The sequence below is a fragment of the Mauremys reevesii genome, linkage group 4 (genome assembly GCF_016161935.1).
Source record: "Mauremys reevesii isolate NIE-2019 linkage group 4, ASM1616193v1, whole genome shotgun sequence".
Taxonomy (NCBI): domain Eukaryota; kingdom Metazoa; phylum Chordata; order Testudines; family Geoemydidae; genus Mauremys; species Mauremys reevesii.
This window is the reverse complement of record NC_052626.1, coordinates 124,508,501-124,534,943: the sequence shown is the minus strand read 5'-3', so window position 1 is coordinate 124,534,943 and position 26,443 is coordinate 124,508,501. Positions and strand designations below refer to the sequence as shown.

At 52.3% G+C, this 26,443-nt stretch overlaps 1 protein-coding gene across 2 annotated transcripts in view; it reads right to left on the bottom strand.

Annotated features, from left to right (window-relative positions):
- KIF21B (kinesin family member 21B) overlaps positions 1-26,443 on the bottom strand; it is an 87,947-nt gene that overhangs the window by 42,712 nt on the left and 18,792 nt on the right. For both annotated transcript variants that reach the window (XM_039534933.1, XM_039534935.1), the window contains exons 2-3: positions 1,585-1,807; positions 1,026-1,208 (exon numbers count right to left, since the gene is read on the bottom strand). In XM_039534933.1, the coding sequence (XP_039390867.1) occupies positions 1,026-1,208; positions 1,585-1,807 (406 nt within the window). The remainder of the gene's footprint in view (positions 1-1,025; positions 1,209-1,584; positions 1,808-26,443) is intronic.

The window sequence follows — 26,443 nt, the reverse complement described above, 5'->3', positions numbered from 1 at the left end:
GATCACTTGAGATTTTGCACATTCTAAAAAAGCGCTCAAGTTTCAGGATTCCATGAAATTACGCAAAAAGTGATTTGGCAAAACAATGTCACAGTGGTTTTCCGTGATTTCACAAAAATCTCCCTCACCCAGCTCTAGTCACTAAATACAAGGGTGGCATAGTCTGGATCTATTATACCACAGCACACATTTCTCTATCAACATGATCTGAAAGTAAAATGCAAAGCCAATCCTTTAAAGATCTCCTGGCTTTTCCACATGCGTTTGGGGCATTACCAAAATAGAAACTTTGTCAGAACAGTGGGGCTAGATATACAGCCTCCCTGCATTCACCCAGAGACGTCATTCTAAACCCATTCCTGTCCTGAACTGCTGATTGATGCTGCATTTGGTTTTTCCACATTCCACCCCAGAACTGGCTGCATGTGGGTAAGAGCTGAAGTGATCACGAAGTACACACAGTCTGCAAGGCATGATGGGATCATTCTAGATGAAAGGCGCAATAGGAAAGGTTTGGATAATGATAGGAACATGCTAAAATCAGGCTCTGGAGACTGAGAAACAGGGCAAAGAGGTAGGAAGGGCCAGTATGTTCCTTTCAAGGTGAGGAGAAAGCCTGAAGCCTGATGGGGTGGAAGGCGCCACAGAATTCCTGCTTAGCCCCTGAATTGGAGAAGGCTGGAAAAACCTGCATTCTTTGTACAGCAACTGGACTTTGGCCCAAATCTGGATGCCGGCAAGTGGGTGCAGAGTACACAGACGGCAATAGAGCCAGCCCTCCAGTTCCCAGACACAGATGGGGCACAGATAACCAGCACCACTGCCTCCCAGAGAAGCCAGAACATAAGCAGTCAGTACCGTTTTATGTAGGGCCCACAGCACATGCCCCACTGCAGCAGTGCATGAGCAGTTGTGGTTTGCGGTTGCTGGGACAGACACCCCCACCTATGCCCTGTTCCAGGTGTGGGAACGGCAGCTCCTCACACTCCTGGGCCCCGGCTCGCTCCCCCCTCGCTCACACCCACCTCTAGGAACTGGGCGCTGACTTTGAACTCCGGCACGGCTGTGCCACGCTCCTGCGCTGCCCGTTTGCGTTGCTCGATGCCGCTGAAGAGGTGGGAGATGGCCCGCGGGATGATCCCGTGCTCCTCCTCCGAGATGTTTGTGTCAAAGCCGGTGCCCATGGTGTACGTCTTCCCAGCTCCGGTCTGAAAGGGCATAGGACAGGCACTTAGGCAACCCCAGGGTGCATCGGCCTAAGAGCAGCCCCCTGCATCTCCAGCTCTGGGCTGCCAAACCCAACCTGCAGCCACCACTCCCTGACTATTCCCCAACAGCTCTGTTGATGCCTCAAAATCCCAACCCACAGCCCCTGCAATATTCCAGCCCTGGGCCTCTGCCCCTGCACCCCACCAACAAGCCTCAACTCCGACCTGCAGGCCCAGCCAAGCACCTTCCCGCATGGCTTTGCTGGCGCAGCACTCCGTGCCCAGCCGGATAGCCCACAACTGCTAACAACCGAGCCTGGCTTCTCTGCAGCAGCCCAGGTTTACTGTCGAGACACAAGATGGGGACAGCTAGTACCTGGCCATATGCCAGCACAGTGGCATTGTATCCTTCGAAGCAGCCCTCGATGAGTTTGCTGACACAGGTGGTGTAGATCCGCTCCTGCCACGTGTCCAGGTCGAACACAAAGTCATAGGTGAACGCCTTGTCCTTTCCCAGCAGCACCTGGGGCTCCCCAGGTGTCACTGAAGTGCAGATGTGGCATCCCTCAATCTTCTCCTTTGACAGCTGGGGACGGATCCTGCCAGAGGGAGAAGACAGACAATTGAGGACAACAATCTTACCTCTCCCAGAGCACCCTGCATCCCTGCAGCAAGGGGAATCACCTTGCCCACCAGTGAAATGCAGCCACCTCTGGGCTGCAACCTGGCAGCAGCTGCTTAACCACACAAAGTAACAGCCTGGAACAGGAACACCACACCCAGGTGAACCTGCAGGATGCAGGCTTTAGAAAGGCAGCTGGAATTTGGTCAGAGTGGCCCCCCTGACTCTTGTGGACTGATGCAGTGAGATAATTAGAGACCACACAAAGGGTAGGGACCATGGTGTTACTGTCACCTCAGTGTTGCTGGTTCAAATCCTCCCAGTCAGTAGCTACTGACAGCAGTTCCCATGTCATGGTTGCTTGACCCTTAGCAAGTGATATTGGTGGGGCCCCAACATACACACCAATATATGAGGGACAGTAAATTGTAGGGGAAGGTTTATGGAAAATACCCTTCTGCTATTGCAAAAATAGTTCCTTATTATTCGAGGGGGAGCCGTGTTAGTCTGGATCTGTAAAAGCAGCAAAGAGTCTTGTGGCACCTTATTGACTAACAGACGTATCCAACGCATCCGACAAAGTGGGTATTCACCCACGAAAGCTCATAGACTAACAGACGTTTTGGAGCATAAGGTGCCACAAGACTCTTTGCTGCTTTTCCTTATTATTGTCTTGCAGTAGCTTATAGGAGCCCAAGTTATGGATCATGACCCTCTGACGCCAGGTGCTGTACAAACACAGAACAAGAAGAGGGTCCCTGCCCCAAAGAGCTGATGATCAGTTGTGAGACAAGAGACCACAGGCGGCTGCTGACAGACGACAAGCACAAGGAAACACGGCCCTGCCAAAGGCTAACAGACGTCTCGGAAGCACCTTTCCTATTTATTAATGGCTCCCTGGCCTAGTCAGATGCCTTTCTCCTGCCTCTGCCTCACATTCTGCTAGAAAGAGCAAGACCCATGTTTTCCGCACTGGCCTCTGATTCTGGAGGCTTCTCTTTCTGGGGAGCCCATTTTGAGACAATTGGGGCCCAATTCCCAGAGGTACTGACTGTCCCGCAGCTCCCACTGACTTCAGCTGGATTTCCTTGTGCTTAAACCTTCGGGGGTGGGGGGGAACAAAACCACGGCCCACCGTGTCTCAGGCTGGGCCCCCCAGAAGCAGGGGCGCCCCAAATCCATGGCTGCTATTCAAAGTTTGTGTTGACGAGCTCTCATTTTCATTTGCATAAGTGGGTCAGGTCAGAAGATGCTGGATGGTCCCTAAAGACTGTTCCCAGGGGCAGCTTGGGCCCTTGGGTGGATTATTTCTCCTTCCAGACCTCTCTCCCACTCCTTTACTGCTTGCAACCCCTCCCCCCATTAGATATGTAGGGGTCCCAGCTGCTACTTTATGGCAGTCAATGCATCAGTCTAACTGGAATACGGGTTTGGATGACCTGGGCACCTACAAGCTACTAGGCCAGGTAACACTTGGTTTAGACATGCAGATCCTCAATCTGCGAGGCATAGGTAGGTAGCCCCCCACATCTGCGCACAGCCCCAAACTGCACACTCGCTTCAGGGATCTAGAACGCATGCACTCATTTAAAATTTTGTTTATAAATTCCTAGATTTCAAGGCCAGGAGGGACCATTCTGACCATGCAGTTTCATCTCCGGTATAACACAGGCTTGACCCAGTAACTTCGGAATCAATCCCGTGACATGCTGGTGAGCTAAAGCAGATGCATTAGAGATGCACGTTCTTGATTTCAAAGCTTCAAGGGATGGGGGCATCCACCACAGCCCTGGGTAAGTGGTCCTGGTGTCTACTTACCCTCACTGGTCAAATAAACCCACAAACCTGGGCTTTATTTCCAGGCGAATTCACCTGCTGTCAGCGCCCAGCCGCTAGACTCACTGCTCCTTTGTCAGACAGACGACTGCAGCGCACACGTTCAATCCACATCATTAAAAGCTCCCTTGACGCAGTTTCCCATCATACAAATTCGAGGCTTAAACATTTTTTGCCCCAAATCAGTCATTAAAAATAAACCCCGTAGTAATCCGAATATTGCTGATCAAAACAGACAAGGGAAAGGGACAATACAGACCCCATGGGAGCGAGACTGGGGAAGCCAGAGATGAAAACCAACCCAATCTGAGCCAGGAAGGCAAGAGTTCCACTAAGGGTCTTTTCAGTACTTGCTCTCAAGTTCTTGATTACCTTCTAAATCACGGCGCTGAAGGCCAGAAGAGACCATGAACCAGTCTGACCTCTGTAGCTCACAGGCCATCAGCGTCGCCCCAGCATCCGCACAACCCAAATCAGATCTATTAGTCGTAATTTCACACAAACACATGCACACACGCACCTAAAATCCTGCCATTACATGGGAATCAAGGAATAGAAATGTACTGCTAACAAAATGACCTGCAGCTTTGCTTGGTAAGACAGCTGCTTTCATTGAGATTTGAAAGTCTCCTATTTTCAGGGGATCGGCCTGGCAGCTCTGAAGCTGGCTTGCCTGGAAAGAACCAGGGAGAAAAAACAACATGACACCAAATACTCTGATAAGAACTCTTTTTGGAGACTTAATGACAAAACAACTTCCCTCATTGGCTGTTTTATAAATACTTATATTAATTCTTTTAAAGCCATGGAAGCCGGTAGAACAGACCACATGCTTAATACCACCACCACCACCACCTCACTAAGTGGGGATTATCAAATAGCGTACAATATTACCCTCAGCTACTGTTTAGTGTACTTTAGCCATGGGCGAAGCAAATCCTGTATGGCCTCAGTTTTCCCATCTGTAAAGCAGGGATAATTATATCAAATACTTTGTAAAGCTCTTTGAATTCTCTGGATGAAAGACACTGGGTAAGAGCTAGGTGTTATAGACTGAGACTTTAAGGCCAGAAGGGGCCTTCTTGATCATCTCATCTGGCCTCCGGCACAGCCCAGGCTGCAAAACCTCACCCACCCACTCCTGTAGCAGACCCCTAACCATTGGCTGAGTTACTGAAGTCCTCAAATCATGGTTTAAAGACTTGAAGTTAGAGAATCCATTATTTACACTAGTTTAAACCTGCCCGTGCCCCGTGCTGCAGAGGAAGGCGAAAACCCCCCCAGGGTCTCTGCCAATCTGACCCGGGGAAAATTCCCTCGAGACCCCAAATCTGGTGACCAGCTAGACCCTGAGCATGTGGGCAAGACCCACCAGCCGGACACCTGGGAAAGAATCCTCTGTGGACAGTTTGTGCATCACTGAAGGATGGAAAGGGATGTCAGATTACGCCAGCACAAAAATCTCACTAAGTGGGGGCTTTTCTCCAGGGTTCCCAGGCTGGCACTTCGTTTAAAGCCTACAAACAGAATCAAACAGCACGAGGCTCAACTGGGCCCTTTGGGCCAGAATTTCCAGGCAAAGCTCAGCAACCACAGCAAGGTTGAGATTTTCAGAAGGGCTCAGCACTGGGGCCGCTCAGGTTTCTTCTCCCCAAAGACGTTTCCTTCCCTGTCCCCTTGGACAAAAAAAATAATGGCTTTTTGACAAAAACGATGGGAGTGGAAGGGGGGGGGGGGTGTGGGTGTGTGTAAAATGCAGCGCTTTGTTTTGGACCAGAAAAACATTTTTTGGTCAACATTTTCATTGTTTCTTGGGGGGGGGGGGGGAGAGAGGAGGAAAATATTTTAAAATATTTCTTGCAAAAAGAATGGGTATTTTTCAACCAGCACCCGACGGGCACAGCTTGTGTGAAAGCCTGGTTGTGAGTGTCACAATGGGAGCAGCAGGAACAGCTAGCCCCAGCTGGGGCTGCCGAGCTCTTCTGAATGTTCTGGCCGAATGCAACTTTGCATGGCCAGCTGCACCCTCCCTGAGATCTCTCCCCTCGGAGTCACAAGAAGCTACTGTTAAATGCTTTGGCTTTTACCCTAATGCCCAGTAGCACCCTGCTCTCCCCCTCCCCAGCCCTGCTTCCCTATGCCACCCCGTACAGCTGGGAGAGCTGGCACCCTGCCTGCTGTTCGCTGCTTTGCTTCTGTGCTAAGGGAGGCAGACAGGGCCCACAGCGTTGCAGGGCCCATGCTTAGACCAATGAGCAGAGCCAGAGGGTCTGAGCTAGGCAAGGTATTACTGGCTGAGTCTTCAGACTCGATCCCACCAGATACCAGCCATTAGAAAGGTGGCAACTCTGCTGTCACTATAGGGCCTCTATCCTGACTTGTACCTCTAGGCACCCCCAGAACTTCAGTGTTAGCTGACACCAGGCATTGGCCTGAGGGGGACTCTGAGTGGTTGGGTAATTGGAGCCTTGAGCCCCCGCCCCCTGATCCGCCTCTTCCCCAGATTTAAAAACACACACACACACACACCAGGGCTTGTCAAATGGCACCCAGACACAGAAGCCAAAAACCGGATGGGTGACAACCTTACAGTGGCAGGTGCTGTACAACTTCACCAGGCAAATGCACTTAGCACAGCACCCCATGCCAGAGATCTTTTAAACCAAGGGGACCTGAAAGGTGGTGTAAAATGAAGAGGCAGGGGATGTGTTCAGTGAGAGGGAAGGATGGGGCAGGGGCATGAGAGCTAGGTGCACTGGGATAAAACTGAGCAAAGGAAATCGAGACTGAACATCAGGAAATGTAGAACAAAAGTCATGAAGAATATAACAAAGAGAATACTCCTTTATTACCCAGCACAGAGTTAGCAATGAGGTCCACAGGCTATCGCATAGCCCAGATGACAAAAGCTTAGTTGGACTCAAAAGAAGGCTGGATATTTACAAAGTGAGAATTTAAGAAGGTTATTTTAATTTTAAAAAAAAGTTAAATCCTCATGCTTCAGGGCATGAGCCAATTTCTAAGCGATGAGGGTCAGGAAGAAAAACTTTCTGTGGGCAGGTTATTCCTTAATTTTCCACTTGGTGGGTTTCTTGTACCTTCCTCTGAAGCAACTGAAGCTGCCCCCTATTGGAAATGGGAAACTGGACTATGCCAGTTCCTAAACCTAGTTGCTGGCCGGGGAGCAGGCAGATGGACAGGACCGGACCTACCGATATTAGAGACAGAAGAAACCTCCAGGAGGATTAGCAGAGCACACAGATTTGTTCACTTTGCACAGCCCCTGTGATGCTCGCCCCATGCCTAGTCTCAACTGCATTCTCGAGAGCTCCCAATAACAAATTAGAGATGGAAATAGCCACACGATTACCCTGTATAATTAACAAACTTGCCTGATCATGTGTCTAACAGTTACAGTATTACAGCACTAATGAGGCCAGACAGATGGTGCAGTTCTAGTCAGTTACTGTCATACCTCAGGTGGGTAGGATAAGGCACGGCAGGTTCATAGAAGTTCACAGATTAAAATAAAGCCCGGGACAAGACTAGACCCTTACAAATGTTCTAATCCCAGATCTGCTACTGACCCATCATGTGACCTTGCCTCAACCTCGCTATGCCTCAGTTTCTCCACCCACTCAATGGGGCTAATCACACTGACCAACCTCACGCAGAGCCAGGAAATTGGATCCAGCAGTGTCTGCAAAGCACATTGAGACCCCAGGCCAGGAAAGTGTTCGTAATGAAAGCAAGGAAGTTGCACCAGGGGTGAATTTGGCCCATTGAGGTCAGAGTGGCATGAGGCCTTCGTGCGGCTCCCTCTCGGTTATTAAAGCCGTGCTGAGGAGTGGTGGGATGCTACAGACGTTGGAGAGGTCCCATCAGAATCCATGCAGCCCAAACAGCAAAGCGGGGCGTGGACTTCGCTCCCAACCTGATCCCAAACCCACGGGAGCCAGGGCCAAGACTTCCAGTAACTTCAGGGGCTGCTCCAAAGTGCATCAAGCACCGCACTTGTCCACCCAGATGCCTAAGCCCATTTGGCAGTTAGGGAGTTACCCACTGATCACAAAGTGGCACCTAAAACAGACCAGGGCTTCACAGGCAGGGAAATCATTCGTCGGGCCAGAGGTGAGGCAGCCTCCTGCAGGCACTACCCAGAAAGGATCAGACCCAAGCCCCATCTGCACTGGTGCTGAGAACGGTTTTTACTGCCAGTTGCGCCTTCCACACTGGGACACAGGACGGGGCTTGTTCCAGCCACATAAGCCGCTTCCAGTCTCCATTTCAGGGGGACCCCGGCTGTCAACCACTTTTCAGGTAGAGTGGGCTTGAAAGTTCCCAAAGCCCTGTTAGGAGTGGGGTGGGCGCAACAGCCCTGGCTCAACGCCCGCTCCCTCCTGCTGACGGCCCCACAGGAGACATGACATCAACAGCATCCAGGGGACACTGGCAATGCATTCTGGGAGTACAGCACCCCTTGGGGCTGGGTGCAGTCAGACTGGCTGACCAGCCCATAGACAGACCGGGGGTTCAGGGACGGGGAGAGGGAAAGGAGATGGACACAAAGGACCGCACAGCATTCACTGTTAGCAAACAGCCCTGCACGACACTCCCATCCGGAGGGTCAGGAAGACTCCAGCGGAGGAGGTGAGGGTGTAATGGATGCCACAGCCGGGTGCAAGAGGGGTTGGGGGAAGAAAAGAGGACAAGAGTCCCCCCGCCCCACTAAGGCACATCCAGTTGGCTGAACTGTTTGGAGGCACGGGCGGTGGGAAGGCAGCAAATAGATCTGGTCCGAGCAAGGACCATTGGAACACCAGGGCTGATTGACAGGGCCGGACGGAGCTGCAGAGCCTTCCTGCAGGGCCGGTCTATTTGCAAACCTGGGCCTGGCCAGCTGAGAGCCAGGAACACACAAGGCACAAAGCTGCAGGCTGACAGACACACTGGTAGAGACAGAGACACGGGCAGGGGGGAGAGATCTTGCCCTTTCCAACTGGGAGCTCTCGCTGGGCCGATAACTGACAGTGCTGGGCCCCCAGAGCCAGGCTGCTGCCTCGGAAAGTAGCACTGTGTGCCAGGGAGCCCCTATCCTGCATCCGGGCTGCGCCAGAGCCAGACTAGACTAGGAAAGAGAGACAGAGCAGTTTATAAAGCAACAGAGGTGGCACATGGGGCTCCCCGACTGGGAGCCTCTCTGGCTTTTCTTTCTTTGCTGGCAGGATATGAAAGCAGCCATCACCATGGCAAGATTGTCATGGCAACCAAGCATCTGCCCGGAGGGGAGGAGGGAGCGAGACACTGAACCCGAAAGGGTGAAAAGCTTTGACACACACACACTTATAAAAATCCCCGGTCAATTTCTTCAGTGGCCCTGAGTTGCACAATGGCCAGCTTGTTCAGCTCTGTCACCATAAGCCAACATTGACAGAGGGGGAACCAACTGGGCTGGCATCCAAAGTCTTGAATGGGCATTGGCCTAAGAGTGAGTCCGCAGTCCCCATGCCAGCAGCAAGCAACTCAAGGAGCCTTCCCCCGTAGGGTGACCAGATGAGAGACGTGAAATATTAGGACGGGGGCGGGGGCTGCCGGTGGAGAAAAACAAAAACAAAAAACCAACCAAGAGCCGCCAGAGCATAGGAAAAATTGGTAGGTGCTGAGCACCCACCGGCAGCTCAACGCCCTGCCCCCCACCCCCTGCACCAGCTCGCCTCCGCTCCGCCTCCTGCTTCTCCCCTCTCCCTCCCAGGCTTGCTCTAATCAGCTGTATGGCGGCGCACGCCTGGGAGGGGAGGGGAGGGGAGAGGAGGAGGAATGCAGCGTGCTTGGGGAAGAGGCGGAGCCGGGGCGGGGATTTAGGGAGGGAACCAATGGGGCAGTGAGGGGGTGGAGTCAGGGCAGAGTTGGGGCGGGGGGTGTGTGAGCCCCCTCCGCCTGTGTGCCAGAGGGCAAAGTATTGGGACAATTCGAACATAGGTCGAGACGCGGGACAAACAAGTAAATATCGGGACAGTCCCGATAAAAATCAGGAAGTCTGGTCACCCTATTCCCCCTTCTCGCTTCCTCCTAGTAAGAGGCCTCAGCGATCCACTGCAGAGAAATAGCTGGTCCAGAAAGATGCCACGATTCTGCAGAACCACGGCACATGGGTCCCAGGCTCCATGTGATAGTCTGGATGATCAGGGGTTCATTCCCCAAATGTTCTGTATGGCACCCAGCACTCCAGGTGTCAATCAATAACCAAACCGCACCATGGACCAGACAGGGAGGGAAACCAGCGTTTTAAAAAAGGGGATGTCCCCATGTCCTGCCGTACACAGCTCATCAGGGGCCACTAAGGCGCGTTTGATTTTGAAGCCGTGTTCGGGCACAGCATCATTGCAGACGAAGTCTGCGCAACTCAGACCCTAGGACTTGGGGCCCCTGAAGCTCAGGACACAAACCCAAATGATCTGCCAAAGTTCTAGAGAGGGTGCTGTCCAGTCACCTCTCCTCAGTTTCCCCTTCCATTGCTAAATTGTCTCTAGGGGAATATTTCACATCTATCAATCTCCGTTCTGCCCACAGCACTTTGCCAATTAATACTTCAACAGCCCAGCACAGACCCTAACCTGGCCTAGGCTTTCAAGAGCTCTCAGCTCCCAACAGCCCCCACCACCCACTGAGAGCTGAACAGTTTTGAAAATCTGGCACTAAATTAAATCTCCACTGCCTCCTCCTCCCTCTCCCCCACCCCCAACATGGTAGGTGTACAGCAACACGGAAATGCAGCCACTTCTGGGGCAGAGGCACTATTAGACTGCATGCAGCATGAACGGGGGAAAAGAAAAACAACCTTGGACACTTGGGCAAACCCTCTGCTCTTCTGAGAAGTGTCCCACCAGGCAGGGGACATGGGGGGTGTCAAGGCTGATTCCCCACTCTGGCACGTCAAGTGCAGAAGGTGGGGGCCCGTAAGGATTCTAAAAATGAATACTGGCTGCTCCAGGCTTGTATTAAACTCCCAAGGTTACAGCTTCTCTCTGATCTTGGATGGGTAGATGCTGCCACCACCCAAGTGCAACCCCTCCCCCCCCCACCCTCTTTTGGAACACAGGAAGGCGCACTTAGAAATTCCTTCCTGTGGGGTACCCTCAAGCCCTGTCACCCCCCTCCAGGGAAGAGCTGAGAAAGAAAACAAAGGAAATCAGCTGTTTCCACCAGCTAATTAAACAACATGTGCACAAACCTCTTAGGACACAGAAATCCAATCCTGTTCTTAAAAAAAGGTAAACTTTATTATAAACAAACAAGAAAGAAAATATCTTTGGAACTTATTTTTTTTTAATATAGCAAAAAGCCTATTACAAGGATTAAGCATCAAGAATAGCTCTCCTGAGGTCCAGCTTAAAGGTTACAAGCAAAACAAAAGCACCTCTGGTTAGCACAGGGGAGTCCACAAGCCATAAAGAAATAAAAAGTGATAAACCTGATTGCGTCTTCCTAGACATTTCCTGATCTACTTACATATCTGAGATTTCAAATAAGTAGTTTCTAGGTATGATCTGGTGATTTCCATACCTGGCCCACAGCTTATTACAGCTTAGCTCCAGCCGCATCTCTGCTCTGTCCCCTCTCTCCGGAGAACAGAAACAGACAAAGGGAAAGTTCTTTCCCCAATTTTAAAAAGTTCTAGCCCTTCCATTGGCTCTTTTGGTCAGGTGCCCACTCCCTTCCTTCTACCTCTGCAGGGAGACTTTTTCACCCTTTACAGGTAAAGCAAGTAGAGAACAATCTACTAAGAGGGATTTTATAGCTAACTGGCTGGGTGTTCATAAAGGGAGCTCCCCCCCACCCCATTTATCACAGGGGGAAAGAATTATATATCACCCACGTAAAGCAGACAGTTTTTAAGATCTCACCCCAAAACCCTCCGAGACACCCACCAAGCTGTGCCCACTAGTAGCATTAGAGTTTGCCATGCTGCTCTGGTCACACATCCACACGGGGGCTTGATAACCTGTAGCTCAAGCTAGGGCCTGCTAATGCTGTTTGCACAGTTGCCCAGAGCAGCTGCTGTATGGATGTGGCAGTAGAGGGTCAAGAGGTCACCCCGCACTGGACAGCAGGGCAGGCAGAGTGACAGAATCATTAAATAAAAACAACACATGCTCCCGGGGCTGCAATGCACCGGACCAGGGAACTCTCCCCTCAGCAGCTCAAGAGACACACACACGAGTTTTCACACAAAACACCTGACTGATGAACAATCAATGGTCTGGAGGCAAGAAAACCTCTCTGTTCAATGCAAGTCAGTATCCAGGCCAAATATTACCTCGAAAGACAGAAGATTCTGATGTAAAATGGGGGGTGGGGGGGAGGGGAGATCCCCTACATGGTGGAGCAGGAAGCCCTACATTTAGAGAGGATAGAAATGTCTCTTTGGTGCAGTCAGCCAGCAGCTGGCTCAGACAGAGGGTTTTCTTGTTTAGTCCAGCTAGCTCCACTTTTCAAAGGGATTAGACTAGCCGAGTGGACAGGCTGCTCAGAGTCCTGGAGGGTTTCTACCCTGTGCTACTCAAACGTGGCTTTTCGTTGGCCCTGCTAGAATTTGGATGGGGTGTTACTGCTATGTTAGCACCATCTGCCCCTGACAGAGACTTCGGAGGTCAGGTCTGGAGCAGCAACAGGGCAAACACAAAAACTAGGAGTCCTTGTGGCACCTTAGAAACTAACACGTTTATTTGAGCGAAAGCTTTTGTGGGCTATAACCCACTTCATCAGATGCATGGAGGGCAAACACAGTTATAGCTCGGCTGTGGACGGGGTGAGGATCGCAAGTGTGAATGCTACCATCTTGGCCAATGCACCAGGGACGCCCACAGCTAGAAGTATGAGCTACAGACAGCGAACAGTCCCAGACTCCCGTCCTCTATGGATCGGCCCAGAGAGGACCTGCCACACCCAACGGCCACTGGATTGCAAGGGAAGCTGAAAGAGGTCAAAGCAACTTGAAGGAATCCAGTCCTGGTTCTAGCCACATGCCCCGGCTTCTGTTTTTCTAGCTTGGGAGGGCAGAGCAGGCCCTGCCTGAGCAGAGCGCTGCCTAACATGTAACCTACATCTGCTCCGCTGCAGCTCCAGCTCCTGGCACCTCGTTGACAGCAGAGGCTGTGCTTGTCTATTTCTGCAGCAGCCGCGCGTGGATGACTCACACTGAATCTGTCACCCGCTCCAATCCCCCTGAGCTTTCGATGTGGTGCGACTGCCTGCCTGGCCAGTCCCCTCCATTCTCATTGGGCATCTGAACCACGCTATGGGGAGCTCTCTTCCAGCCAGCATCTCCAGTGCTGCTGCTCAGCCCCATGCATCCTCCCCAGCTTAGGGGTTGCTCCTGATTTTAGAAGGCACCCAGATACTGTGTGAGGGCAGCATAAGTGCCTAGGTAAAGCTTATTGGCCACCGGTGTGATTAATATTCTCCAGGTCACTAATTAAAAATACTGACTAGGACTGGACCCAGTATCACCTCCCGAACGCTTTGGTCCATATGCTGTTACTATAGTAAGTGCACTGTACTGCAGCAACACGACAGCCTTTTCACCACCACTTTGCCATTCTCCTGTTTCACATGTTGGTCCCTCGTCCATTGCAGAAAGGATGCAAGAGATTCCAAGGAGAATGGAATCGCCTCTCAAGCAGCAAGAGAACAAGGCCTCTTGTTCTGGCACCAGTAAGATCGATCCAGAGCTACTCCCACCTTCCCCCGCCCCCCGGCACAAGGTCTGCTGCCAAAGTCCAGATCCACAGTGTTGAGCAGGTGCAAGTGCCCAGACAGACCAGCTCCTCTGGGACACACCCAGGAGAGCTGCTGCTACCCAGAGACCACATTGAAAGGCCTTGATCCCCACCTCCCTCATGTCACCATGTGCCCTGGATCACTCGGACCGGTGGTAGCATTTCACCTTGGCGTAAATGGTGGCACAAGGTGTGAGGTGGGGCGAATCAGACTGATGTGCATGCTGTAGCTCTGACCACGGCAACATCTTGCCAGCAGAGGACTAAGCCTCTGGCTACAGCAAGAGGGGGCTGCCAGCCTCCCTGGGGGGGAAGAGGATCGGTGGATGTATTCAGATGGGTTCTCTCCAAGGTACTTACGCAGCCCCCATTACTGGGGTGCACTGACCATCAAACCCACTGCCAGGGCATTGCTATTACCCCATTGTACTGAGGGGAACTGAGGCCCAGAGCAGCTATGCAGGGCTGAGGGACTTGCCCAAGGGCATACGGAGTGTCTGTGGCAGAGGGGGGACTAGAACCCAGGTCTCCAGAGTCCCAAGCAAGCAGCTCAGCCGAGCCTCTGCTCTAGATCTGGGGCTTTCCCTGTGGGGCAGGGGAGAGATGCTGGGACCGCTTTGTCCTCTGGAGGGAAGGGGCCAAGTTCCCACATGGAGGAAGGAGAAGTCACTGGCTTAGGTGCGGGTTGGGTTGGGCCCTGTACATTGGGGGGAGAGTTTGCTGTCTGCACGTGGGACTCTCTGGTTGGTTTGGACCAAATTCAAGCCTAAGTGAAGCATTTAATTACAGCAACCAGAAGGCAGCTCAGGCAACTGGAGAAAATCAAATGAGGCTCCCGCAGGACTGACGGGCCTGATCAGCCAGTGCTCTCCCCTATGGCTCAGATTAAAAGACACCATTAGTCACCTCCCAGCAGGGCATTAGCTTGGTCCTCAGTGCGCCTGCCTGAAGCAGGGATTGGACGTTTGAGCTTTGTGCGGAGGTTCTAGGGAGACTCCCAGCAGCAGTCAGAGCCTACGACTGGACAGAATGGCCTAGCACCTAGGGCACTAAACTGGGTCTCAGCAGATCTGGGTTCAATTCCTGGCTCCCCCGCAGAGTTCTTGTGTGACGTTGGGCACGCCCCGTAATCAATTTTGTGCCTCGGTTTCCCAATCTGTGCTCTGGGGGAACAGCACTGCCCCGCCGGGGGTGGGGGGAGACAGAGAGAGTAAATACATGAATGGCTGAGAGGGGCTCAGATACCCCAGAGGTGGGGGCCAGAGAAGGGAGAGGCTCACCGTGTTTAATTTAACCAAAGGGTTAAGGGGTGTCTTGATCCCAGTCTACAACGACCTACCCAGGGAACCCGAGGCTGATAACGGGCAGAGGATGGTCTAATGAGATCCAGCTGCTGGAACTTGACGCTAGACAAACGCAAACAGGAGGGTCATCAACCCTTGGAACCACCTCCCAAGGGCTGGGCAGCATTCTCCAGCATTGGCAAGTGTTAAATCCGGACGGGGTGGTTTGCTCAAAGCCCTGCTCTAGTTCCACCAGGAATGAATGCAGGGGAGCCCCATGGCCTGGGTTACACAGGTCAGACTGGGGGATCCCTCACCCCAGAGCAGGTCCTCTCTTGTTCCTGTGCAGGGGGCTGTAAGGACCCAGCTCAATGCAGCCTTTGCTCAGCAGGAGCAATCCTTCCAGGGGGCACTCCCTGCCCTGCCCTCCACATGGCCCAGGTTCGATTCCTTCTCTCATCCCTGGGGAGCAGCCCAGGAAACACCCTAACCTCCCCCAGAGACTGAGAACCGCTCATCTCCTTCCCCCCAACTCCTCCAGCCATTCAGGGGCCGCAGGGCCTGCCCCCTCTGCCTCCCTTAAGCCCTGTTTCCCAGAATGCATAGCTCATGAAGAGCTGGCTCCCTGGCCCCTATAATCCCTGTCTCGGGGCTTCCCCAGGCTTAGGGAAGCCTTTTAAATCAGGCATCGGGCAGCCCACACGTGCAGCTCGCTAGCTCTGGCATGGCACACTTGTGCTGAGCGGAGCCATCTGCCCTCCGTGTTTCATTGAGGCAGGCTCTGGGCAGGCAGGAGACTGGCTTTCAGAGAGGAACGAACATACAGGCTTTAAACCAGAGAAGACCCCGCAGAAGGAAAACCCCACCCTCCGGGGCCCAACCAAAACCCCAGCAGAGAAACACAAGGGGCAAACATTAGCAGCCAGTGCTCCATCTTATTTTAAGCTAGCCTCATGCAGGGCTGAGGGACTGAATCATAGAATTCAAGATCAGAAGGGACTATTATGATCATCTAGTCTGACCTCCTGCAAGATGCAGGCCACATAAGCCGATCCACCCACTCCTGAACTAATTCTCTCCCTTGACTCTGCTGTTGAATGCTCCAAATCATGATTTAAAGACTTCAAGAAGCAGATAATCCACCAGCAAGCGACCCCTGCCCCATGCTGCGGAGGAAGGCGAAAAACCTCCAGGGCCACTGCCCATCTACCCTGGAGGAAAATTCCTTCCCGACCCCAAATATGGCAATCAGCTGAACCCCGAGCATGTGAGCAAGACTCTCCAGCCAGACCCTCTGGAAAAGGCTAACAATATCCCAATATTGACCCTTTGTACTAATTACCAGTGTGGCACGTTATTGACCTATTGACTAAACCCGTTATCCTATCATACCATCCCCTCCATAAACTTATCCAGCTTAATCTTAAAGTCATGGAGGTCCTTCGCCCCCACTGTTTCCCTCGGTAGGCTGTTCCAGAATTGCACTCCTCTGATGGTTAGAAACCTTCGTCTAATTTCAAGCCTAAATTTCCTGACTGACAATTCATATCCGTTTGTCCTCGTGTCCACATTAGCACTGAGCTGAAATAATTCCTCTCCTTCCCTGGTATTTATCCCTGATATATTTAAAGAGTGCAATCATATCTCCTCTTATCCTTCTTTTGGTTAAGGAAAACAAACCGAGCTCCTCAAGTCTCCTTTCATATGACAGGCTTTCCATTCCTCGGATCATTCTAGTGGCCCTTCTTTGTACCCGTTCCAGTTTGAATTCATCCTTCTTAAACATGGGAGACCAAAACTGCACACAATACTCCAAATGAGGTCTCACCAAGGCCTTATATAACGGGACTAGCACCTCCTTATCTCGACTAGAAATACCTCGCCTAATGCATCCCAAGACCGCATTAGCTTTTTTAAACGGCCACATCACATTGCCTACTCATAGTCATCCTACGATCAACCAGGACTCCTAGGTCCTTCTCCTCCTCCGTTACTTCCAACTGGTGCGTCCCCAGCTTATAACTAAAATTCTTGTTAGTCATCCCTAAATGCATAACCTTACACTTCTCATTATTGAATTTCATCCTGTTACTAATACTCCAGTTTACAAGGTCATCCAAATCTCCCTGGAGGATATCCCGATCCTTTTCCGAATTGGCAATACCTCCCAACTTGGTGTCATCCACAAACTTTATCAGCTCACTCCTACTTTTGGTTCCGAGGTCAGCGATAAATAGATTAAATAAAATCGGACCCAAAACCGAACCTTGAGGAACTCCACTGGTAACCCCCCTCCAACCCGACAGATCACCCTTCAATACGACCCTCTGCAGTCTCCCCTTTAACCAGCTCCTTATCCACCTCTGGATTTTCATTTCGATCCCCATCTTTTCCAATTTAACCAATAATTCCTCATGCAGTACCGCATCAAACGCCTTACTGAAATAAAGATATATTAGATCCACCGCATTTCCCTTGTCTAAAAAAATCTGTTACTTTCTCAAAGAAGGAGATCAGGTTGGTTTGACACGATCTACCTTTCGTAAAACCATGCTGTAATTTGTCCCAGTTGCCATCGGCCTCAAGGTCCGTAACTACTCTCTCCTTTAAAATGTTTTCCATGACTTTGCATACTACAGATGTTAAACTAACAGGCCTGTAGTTACCTGGGTCACTTTTTTTTCCCCTTCTTGAATATAGGAACTATATTGGCTAATCTCCAGTCAAACGGTACAACCCCCGAGTTTAGAGATTTATTAAAAATCATTGCTAACGGGCTTGCAATTTCACTCGCCAATTCCCTTAATATTCTAGGATGAAGATTATCCGGGCCCCCTGATTTACTTCCGTTAAGCTGTTCAAATTTGGCTTCTACCTCAGATACCGTAATGTCTACCCCCATATCTTCATTCCCATCAGTCCCTCTACCACTATTCCTTAGCCCTTCATTAGCCTCATTAAAGACCGAGGCAAAATATTCATTTAGATATTGTGCCATGCCAAGATTATCCCTAATCTCCACTCCGTTTAAAGTTTTAAGCGGTCCCACTTCTTCCTTCTTGGTTTTCTTCCTATTTATATGGCTAAAAAACCTTTTGCTATTGGTTTTAATCAAGGAGATGGACCTTCGCTAGGTCCATCTCCACCCGGCTCTTTGCCTTTCTCACTGCTTCCCTACACCCTCTGACCTCAAGAAGGTAGGTTTCTTTGCTGATCCCTCCCATTTTCTAGTCCTTGTACGCTTTCTGTTTTTTCTTAATCACCCCTCTGAGACGCTTGCTCATCCAGCTTGGTCTAAAACTGCTACCTACCAACTGTTTTCCCTTTCTCGGGATACAGGCCTCTGACAGCTCCTGCAACTTCAACTTGAAGTAACCCCAGGCGTCTTCCGCCTTTAGATCCCTAAATATGTTAGTCCAATCCACTTCCCTAACTAGTCGCCTCAATTTAGTAAAGTTAACCCTTTTGAAATCGTAAACCTTAGTCTCAGATGCAATTTTGTTTATCCTTCCATTTATTTTGAAACGAATTAGCTCATGATCACTCGAGCCAAGGTTGTCCCCTACAACTATTTCCTCAACAAGGTCCTCGTTACTCACCAAAATCAGATCTAAAATGGCATCCCCCCCTCGTCGGTTCAGCAACTACTTGATGAAGGAATTCATCAGCTATCACGTCTAGGAAAAGCTGAGCCCTATTATTATTACTAGCATTTGTTTCCCAATCTATATCTGGGAAGTTAAAGTCTCCCATGATCATACAGTTCCTATTAGTATTTACCTCCTTAAAAACATTAAAAGAGCTCTCTATCCATATCCAGGCTAGATCCCGGCGGTCTATAGCACACCCCAATCACTATCCCAGGGGACGCTCTAGTAGTTTTCTTCCCCAGTGTGACCATTGCCCAAACAGACTCCGTATTATCCATTGCATTGCTAGTTATTTCGTTACATTTCACCTCATTATTGACATACAATGCTACTCCCCCACCTTTACCTTTGTTTCGGTCTTTCCTAATCAGCACATACCCTTCCATACCTGTACTCCAGTCATGGCTACCGTTCCACCATGTTTCGGTTATTCCTACGATATCCGGTTTCAATTCTCGGACCAGGAGCTCCAGTTCCTCCATTTTGTTACCTAAGCTTCTCGCATTGGTGAACAAACATCCTAATTTTTGCTGTTTGGCTCCTCTCAGCCTTTTCACCCAACTTGGTAGGGACACAGTACTACCAGTATGACCTGTGGGTCTAGTATCCGTCCCCCCCCCCCCCCTCTTCCTTATACCTAACCCTCCCCCTCTGGCTATATCTGTTGTTATCCTGTTGTTCTCACTCTCAATGTATAAATTTGGCGTGGAGAGTACCTGGACCTCTCCCAACCGTCTCCCCCCAATGTCTAGTTTAAAGCTCTTTTAATCAGATGAGCCAGCCTCCCTCCTAGAATTCTACTTCCTTCCCTACTTAGGTGGAGCCCATCCCGTGAGAACAGTTCTCTGTCCCCGAAAGCCTCCCAGTGCCCATACATCGCAAAGCCCTCCTTGTAACACCACTCCCTCAGCCAACTATTTATCGCCACGATCCTGTCACCCCTTTGGCGCCCTTCCCTAGGGACAGGTAGAATCCCACTGAAGATCACCTGAGCCTCAATTTCCTTGAGCGTCTTACCCAACCTGGCATAGTCTCCCTTGATCCTCTCTAGCGAGAATCTAGCCGTGTCATTCGTTCCTACATGAAGGATGATCAACGGGTTCTTACCTGCTCCTCTTAGGATCCTTTTCAACCTCAGGTCCACATCCCGTATTTTAGCGCCCGGTAGACAGCACACCCTGGATCAGCCCTGGTCACAGGCCTGTCCAACCTTCTCAGTATGGAATCCCCAATCAGATAGACCTGCCTTTGCCTGGGGACAGTGCGGTCCTCTAACCTATCCTCCGTCCCCCCTGGTTGCAAGCTCCTTCCATTCCTATCATCCCTTGTGGTTCCCCTTAAGCCATCCTGCATCCTCCCTGGGCCCAAACTTGGTGCTGCCTCCATCGACTGGCAGGTCAGCTATAGGATTCTGCCATTGGGATCCTCAGTGGAGTCTCAAATAGCAGCATCCAAGGCTGTCCATATTTCTACTGGATTCCAGAGCCACACACTGAAGGAGCTTAACAAAAAAAAAAAAAAAAAAAAAAAAAAAAACACAATTACACACTGTCATGGGATCTCACCCCCACTTTGAGCTTGTGGGTTCAAAGATGGGGACCCGCAGGTATTCTTCCCCCACCCTAACCCTTAGGGTAGGATTCCTTCTCGCTGCCACCAGTCAGGTTAAAGTGTCTGACACACTGCCTGTCCCCCAAGCTTCCCCTGGGGAACCCAGATTCAAACCCCTTGAATCTCTACACACAGGGAAGCAGCCCACTTCCCCCCTCCCTCTCCTGCTCTCTCTCTCTGCTTGGAGACAACCCTTGTCTCCACAGAGTGGCGCCTAGCTTCCTTCCCCTGAATCCACAGGTAAGGAACTTAACCAAGTCCAAAGAAAAGAAAAGAATTTATTAAGAGAACAAAAAGAAAATACAGAATCTCTATGAGCCCAAGCTGGACACTCATAGGGTATAACCTTATTAATCTCTGGAGAGAATCCCCTCTCCCCCTTTCTCAGTAAAAAGCAATATCAGCAAACAGGAATAAAGCATTTCCTTTAGCAAACACACAATTGCAAATGTAGAAAACAAATCATAAGACTAATTCGCCTTTCTAATTAATACTCACTATTAATTAGTAGAAACTACTCCAGGAGAACTTGGAGACATGACTGTCTCTCTTAGATTCAAAAAGAGTTCTAACAAAGAACACAGACAAAGGCTTCCCTCCACAGAGATTTGAAATTATCTCGTCTCTGATTGGTCCTTTGGTCAGGTGGTCACCAGGTACTGCATGTTAACCCTTTACAGGTAACACAGACTTTAACCCTTAACTATCTGTTTATGACACACACACACCCACCAACCTGTCCCTGCAAAAAGAATCGCACTGACGTGCCCTTTGCAGCACCTCTTCGATCGCTCAGCTTGTCTGTTTCAGCCCTCTCCTGCAGCCAAGAGGCAGCTTGTCTTTTACTGAGTGTTGTACAGCCCCTAGCACAATGGGACCCTAGTCCCTAGGCACCGCTGAACACAAATTCTGGCCTCTACTGGGTATTTCCACCCTCCCAGAGATGGGTGGAGTTCTGATCGGGAGCCGCCCTCCATGCCCTTTGGGGAGATTCTGGGCCCCCATCCCCATGGGTTGCAAGTTTGTAGAAATTTTGGTGGTGCCCAGAACCTGCCCCTCAACTCCGCCCCCACAAATTCCACCCTCACCTGCCTAAGGCTCTGGAGGAGGGAGGTCTAGGCTACAGATCCTGGGCTGGGGATTAGGGTGCAGGAGGGGTGCAGGGTGCAGGCTTTGGGATGGAGTTTGGGTGCTGGGTGCAGGCTCCGGGCTGGGGCAGGGGGTGGGTGTGCAGGCAGGAGTGAGGGGTGCAGGCTCTGGGATGGAGTTGGGGTGCAGGCTCTGGGCTGAGGGTGGGGGCATAGGAAGGGGTGAGGGGTGCACGCTCTGGGAGGGAGTTTGGGTGCAGGCTCTGGGCGGGCGGTGGGGGTGTAGGAAGGGGGGGTGCACGCTCTGGGAGGGAGTTTGGGGATAGGAGGGAGTGCAGGGGTGAGGGCTGTGGGGCTGAGGATGAGGGGTTCATGATGTGGGGGGGCTCAGGGCTAGGGCTGAGGCAGAGGATCAGGGTGCGGAGGGATGAGGGCTCTGGCTGGGGCAGAGGATTAGGGTGCGGGGGGGGATGAGGCTCTGCCTGGGGATGAGGGTTTGGGGCATTGGAGAGGCTCAGGGCGAGGGTGGAAGGGCAGGGTAAGGGCAGCCTGCCTTGCCATTAGGGGGAGGCAGGCACTAGGACCCTGGGGCAGCAGACAGCAGTTCTGCCGGGAGCTGCTCTCTAGCAGCTCGAGCAGGCAGGGGAGAGGCGCTGCGCCTCTTTCTGTCAGGCAGGGACCAGGCGCGGGGTGGGACACGCAGGGGGAGGGGTGGCAGGCAGGGGCTGGGACCTGCTCCAGGCAGGGATGCGGCGGGGGGGGTGGGGGGTGGAAGGCCCGTGGGGGCCGGGGACCGATCCAGGCAGGGCCAGGGGAGAGACCCAGCTCCAAATATCGCTGGAGCAGGGCACCCGGCCCTGAATATTCCTGGAGCCCGGGCATCGCAAACATATATAACCTGCCGCCTATGCCCATCCCTGCTAGCCACTGAAATATTCATGCAAAAGCAGAGGCTGATCCATGCTGTTATACCAGTGATACGGCAGAGGAACTCCACTGCCACCCGCAGAACTGGCAGCAGCTCCTAGTTCCTTCCATCCCCAGCCTAGGCCTGCGGCACAGGTATTTCTTCTCCCTGACCCCTGCCTTCAAATGGGCTGTGTGCACATGGCTGGCTGACTTATCCCATGCACAAGCCAGAGGGGCTTGCAGTATCTCAAGTCCTTGCCAAAATTGGAGTGGCTTATTACATGGAGTGTCAGTTCCTTGGGGGACCTACACAATGGGGACCCAGTCCATGACTGGGGTGGTAGGTAGGCACTATTACTACTACTACTACTGACTGATGGGGGACGGGTGCCAGGCAGATCCAGAGGGAAAAGCACCTCCTAGTGGATCGCCAGCACCCTCTCCTGCAGCGCCTCAGCATTCCGCTCAGTGTCCCATCCGGGCGGGGGCAGGAGGGCGAGGCAGTGCAGCACCCGGAGGTGGGCAGGGAAGGGAAGGCAGTGCAGCACCTGGGGAGGGGGCGGGAAGGGGGGAGCAGGGGAGGGCAAGGCAGTGCAGCACCTGGGGTGGGGGGGTGGGAAGGGACTGCTGGATATTTTGCTTTCCACAGCAGGAAGCTTTGAAGGCTTCCCAGATTCTCAGAGTGCCTGGCTCTTCGAGAGCTAGTTCCCATCTCCAGGCTGGGACACCAGAGCAGAGCAGGAAGGCAGGGCTGGGCGGAGACGAATACACACGAGATGCTTTATTGAGGCTACTGGAAACAAACCGACTTCGCGGTCTCCCAGAATCCTGACCTGGTACCCGCACCCATGAACAGGGTCAACCCCACTGCACCCATGGGTCGAAACAAGACCCTGCCCAGGACTGCGAACCGGGAGGGGAAGGGGTCCTTTGTGCAGTGGGTCAGAAACTCAAGGCACAGTGTAACCCACATACCTCCGGGGTGTGGTGCTTTGTCCCATGTAGTGGCACCGAGACCACTTAGAGATTAATGATTCTGCTCCAGCCTTAGCGAAGGGCCATGTAGCTTTTAGCTCACGCAGCAGAGGCTCATGCATTAAGCTCCAGAGGTCCCAGGTTCCATCCCACTCGCTGACAACAGGGGTCTGTCAGTGTTACAACAGCTCCTGTCTACTGGCTGTCCCGGAATAAATCAATGCAGGACGGAACAAGGAAGCCATCGGGGGCTATTACCATGAAATCTAGATGTGCAGAGACTCCAGCAACGATGGTCCAGAGGGGCCCATTTGTCATAACAAACCAGCTCTTCTCAGCCGCAGGCAAAGCAGGAGCTGGGGCAATTGGAACCCGAGCGTCTCACCGAGTAGAAGGTGGGGATTCCCTCTGCTCCCCTATTTTCTGGACTGACCCCCCCATCCACTCTGCGCCCACCCCCAAGGGAATGGGAACAGCTCTCACTCTGCTGTGAACAGGATAAGAGATAAAAAGCTCTGCTCACGCCCCCACCCCCTGCATCGCCATGCAATACAAGTGCAAATGGCATTCTCCTCTTGTGCCGGTGCAAGCCAAGTCGCACTATTAGAATGTGTTACTATTTATATCACAATAGCACCTCTGAGCCCCAGTCACGGACCACGACCCCACTGTGCTAGCCGCTGGACAAACAACACAGACATGGTCCCTGCCCCAAAGAGCTTCCCGTCTAAGCAGCATTTCACCCCGCATGTGGCGGTGATACAGGAGAATATGCAAGGAGTGACCCTAACGAGCTTGTAAGTTACACAATCCCATTCCAGCCAAGCAAGGCAGGAGACAGGCGATCGGGGCAGGGAACATTTACCCTGCTGCCGGGAGCGACTCTCCCAGCCCAGGTGGGCGGACAAGACTCGCGCTATCACACTAAAAGTAGCAGCGTGGCCATTTCGGCACAAACTCTCCAGCCTAGGGGGTCAGGGAGGCTTCGGAGCCCGAGTCGCAACGGCAGCACTGCTATTTTTAGTGCACTGGGGCACGGCTGTCCGCACAGGCCGGAGCCTGGCTCCCAGCCGCAGCAGAGACGTACCCTCAGTCCAAGTGCCTGCCGCTCCCAGCAGAGAGAGAGAGCGCTGATCTGCATTGAGAGCATTAACATTTCCCACCCCCACCCCCCAGTGCAGACCCACAGGCAGACATCAACAACCTACATACACTTTGAGCAAGCCCCCGCCCCAGGAGCTGCAGGTCAGTAGTTCTGTGAACTGAAAACCAGACAGCCCCCAGTACTGGAGGTTCATACACACAGCTCAGGGCCGGGGTATTTCATTAGCAAGAAGCAGAGTGCACTGCTAGAGGCCAGTATTTGGCTGGCCGCAGCCTGGACCAAATTGCACTGCTGAGCCCCTGATGTTACCCCAAACTAGGCCCTCCTGGATTCTGAGCCTGTTCCACGTATCTTACTACAGCTGATGTGCAGGAATCCCCAGCCGTAGGGCAAGTATCCGCCGGCTTTTTAAACCCCCCCCCCCATCTGATTCATGCAGAAATCTGCCAGGACAATGAAGCGCATTATCCCCATTGCCTTTGCTACACACCCTGCTGCCATTCACAGCTGCCTCACTGGGCCATGCTAACCTGCCCATCCCATTGGGAGCGCTGTGGTGAGGGATGGCAGCCGGGCATCATCCCAACCCCTCTCCCCTTCTTTGAGCCCACGCTAAGAACTCCAGCTGCTGCAGTTCTAGCCCCGGCTCCCGTCCCGGGGCCCTGGCTCACCTGACCCTTACTGGACAGCGTTTCCTCGCTGGTCAATAGAAGGCGCTGGGCCGGCCAGAGGAGAAACAAGGTCGGGCCAACAGTCCTGTAGCCAGCTGCCTTCTCAGCCACACACGAGGCCGAGGCTACCTGCTCCTGGGTCTCACTCCCTCAGTGCCTACAGCACCCTGAACACATGCTTTGCTTGATGGGGCAGCAGGTTTGCAAGAGCCCTTTGGCTGCCCCCAGAGGCAGGCAGGAAGCGTTGTCCTATTAAACCACAGCCACAGGGGGCACTGCAGGGCGCGAGGCTCTGAAGCCAGCCTGCCCAGCTGCCAGGGAAGGGAACTTCAGCAGAGTAGGGCAGAAACAGCCGCTCATTAGACTGTAAATATATTGCAGAAAAGGATGTAACCACTCCCGCAAGGGCCATAGGAGCAGAGGCAGGAATACAGCCAGTTAAGACCCCTCAAAGTCATCCCCTCCGTGTCACCCAGCATCATGTCCCTGTGCACTGTCAGACAGCTGCTACATGCCACCCCAGAGGTGGCTGCACTTCACCGTTTGAGCGAGGCGACTGCCATGCATACGACACACTGTCTTGGCTTTCACAAATGCCTGCTTCACTTCAGGGTGAGTCCCGCCGAGTGCCACCGCCGTCCTGTTTCACCGAAAGCACCCCCTGGTTGCGGGCTTAGGGCTGGAAAGGCTTATATCAGTCGGTGACTTCGACAGCAAGCTCGTTGGGCAGGGCCCTGCTTTTTGTTATGCAAGCATGCAATGCCCAGCACAAAGGGGCCACATCTGTCCATCTAAGGCCCCCCACCAGCAGAGTCTGAGCACCCCCCAGTCTTCATTGTATTTATCCTCACACAACCCCACCCCTCATGAAATAGGGCAGTGCTGCCATCTCCATTGGAGTCTACCCAGAGACACTAAGGGATTTGCTTGCTCAAGGTCAGGCAGGACATCAGGGTATCAAACCCGGGTCTCTGGCGAGCACCCTAACCACCAAGCCATCCTTCCACCCCGGAGCTGTGGTGGCTTCTCCAGCCCTGGCAATTTTTAAATCCAGAGGGGAGGTTTTTTTCTGAGCAATCTGCTCTTGGGTTTATGGTGGGGGCAGGTCTCCACCCTGCACTATGCAGGAGTCAGACTGGATGGTCACTGCTCCCTTCCGGCTATGGACTCTATGAAAAACCGTAATACATACAAGCGCCACTTGGCAAAAGGTTCAGCTCGATTCAGACTAAGGAACAGCTCTGGAGATGGATTGGCACCTTCTCATTGGAATGACGGGTCTATGGAGGTAGCAACTAATAGCCTGGCCTCACTGTGGCAGGTGCTGCACAGACACGGAATAGTTCACTGACCGAGCCCTGGAGGGCTCACACCCTACGCACAGACTTACACAGCCGTGATCACCACCAGGGTGATGCCTGCACAAGCCAAGAAGGAATGGGGGAGTTAGAGCTTTGGCAGGGACCCTTTTAAAACAGTCACTCACGGTTCTGTTGGACAGGACACATGTGCCTAAGGATATGAACCTTCATGTTTCAGGGCATGCACCAGCCATTGACTGACAGGGGTCAGGAAGAAGCTCCCCCTATGGGCAGGTTATTCCATAATTGTCCACAAGGGGCATTTCTTGTTCCTTGCTCTGAAGTACCTAAATACCTTTGAGGGCCAGAGCACTAGGGTGGCTGAGACAGACACAAGCCCAAAGC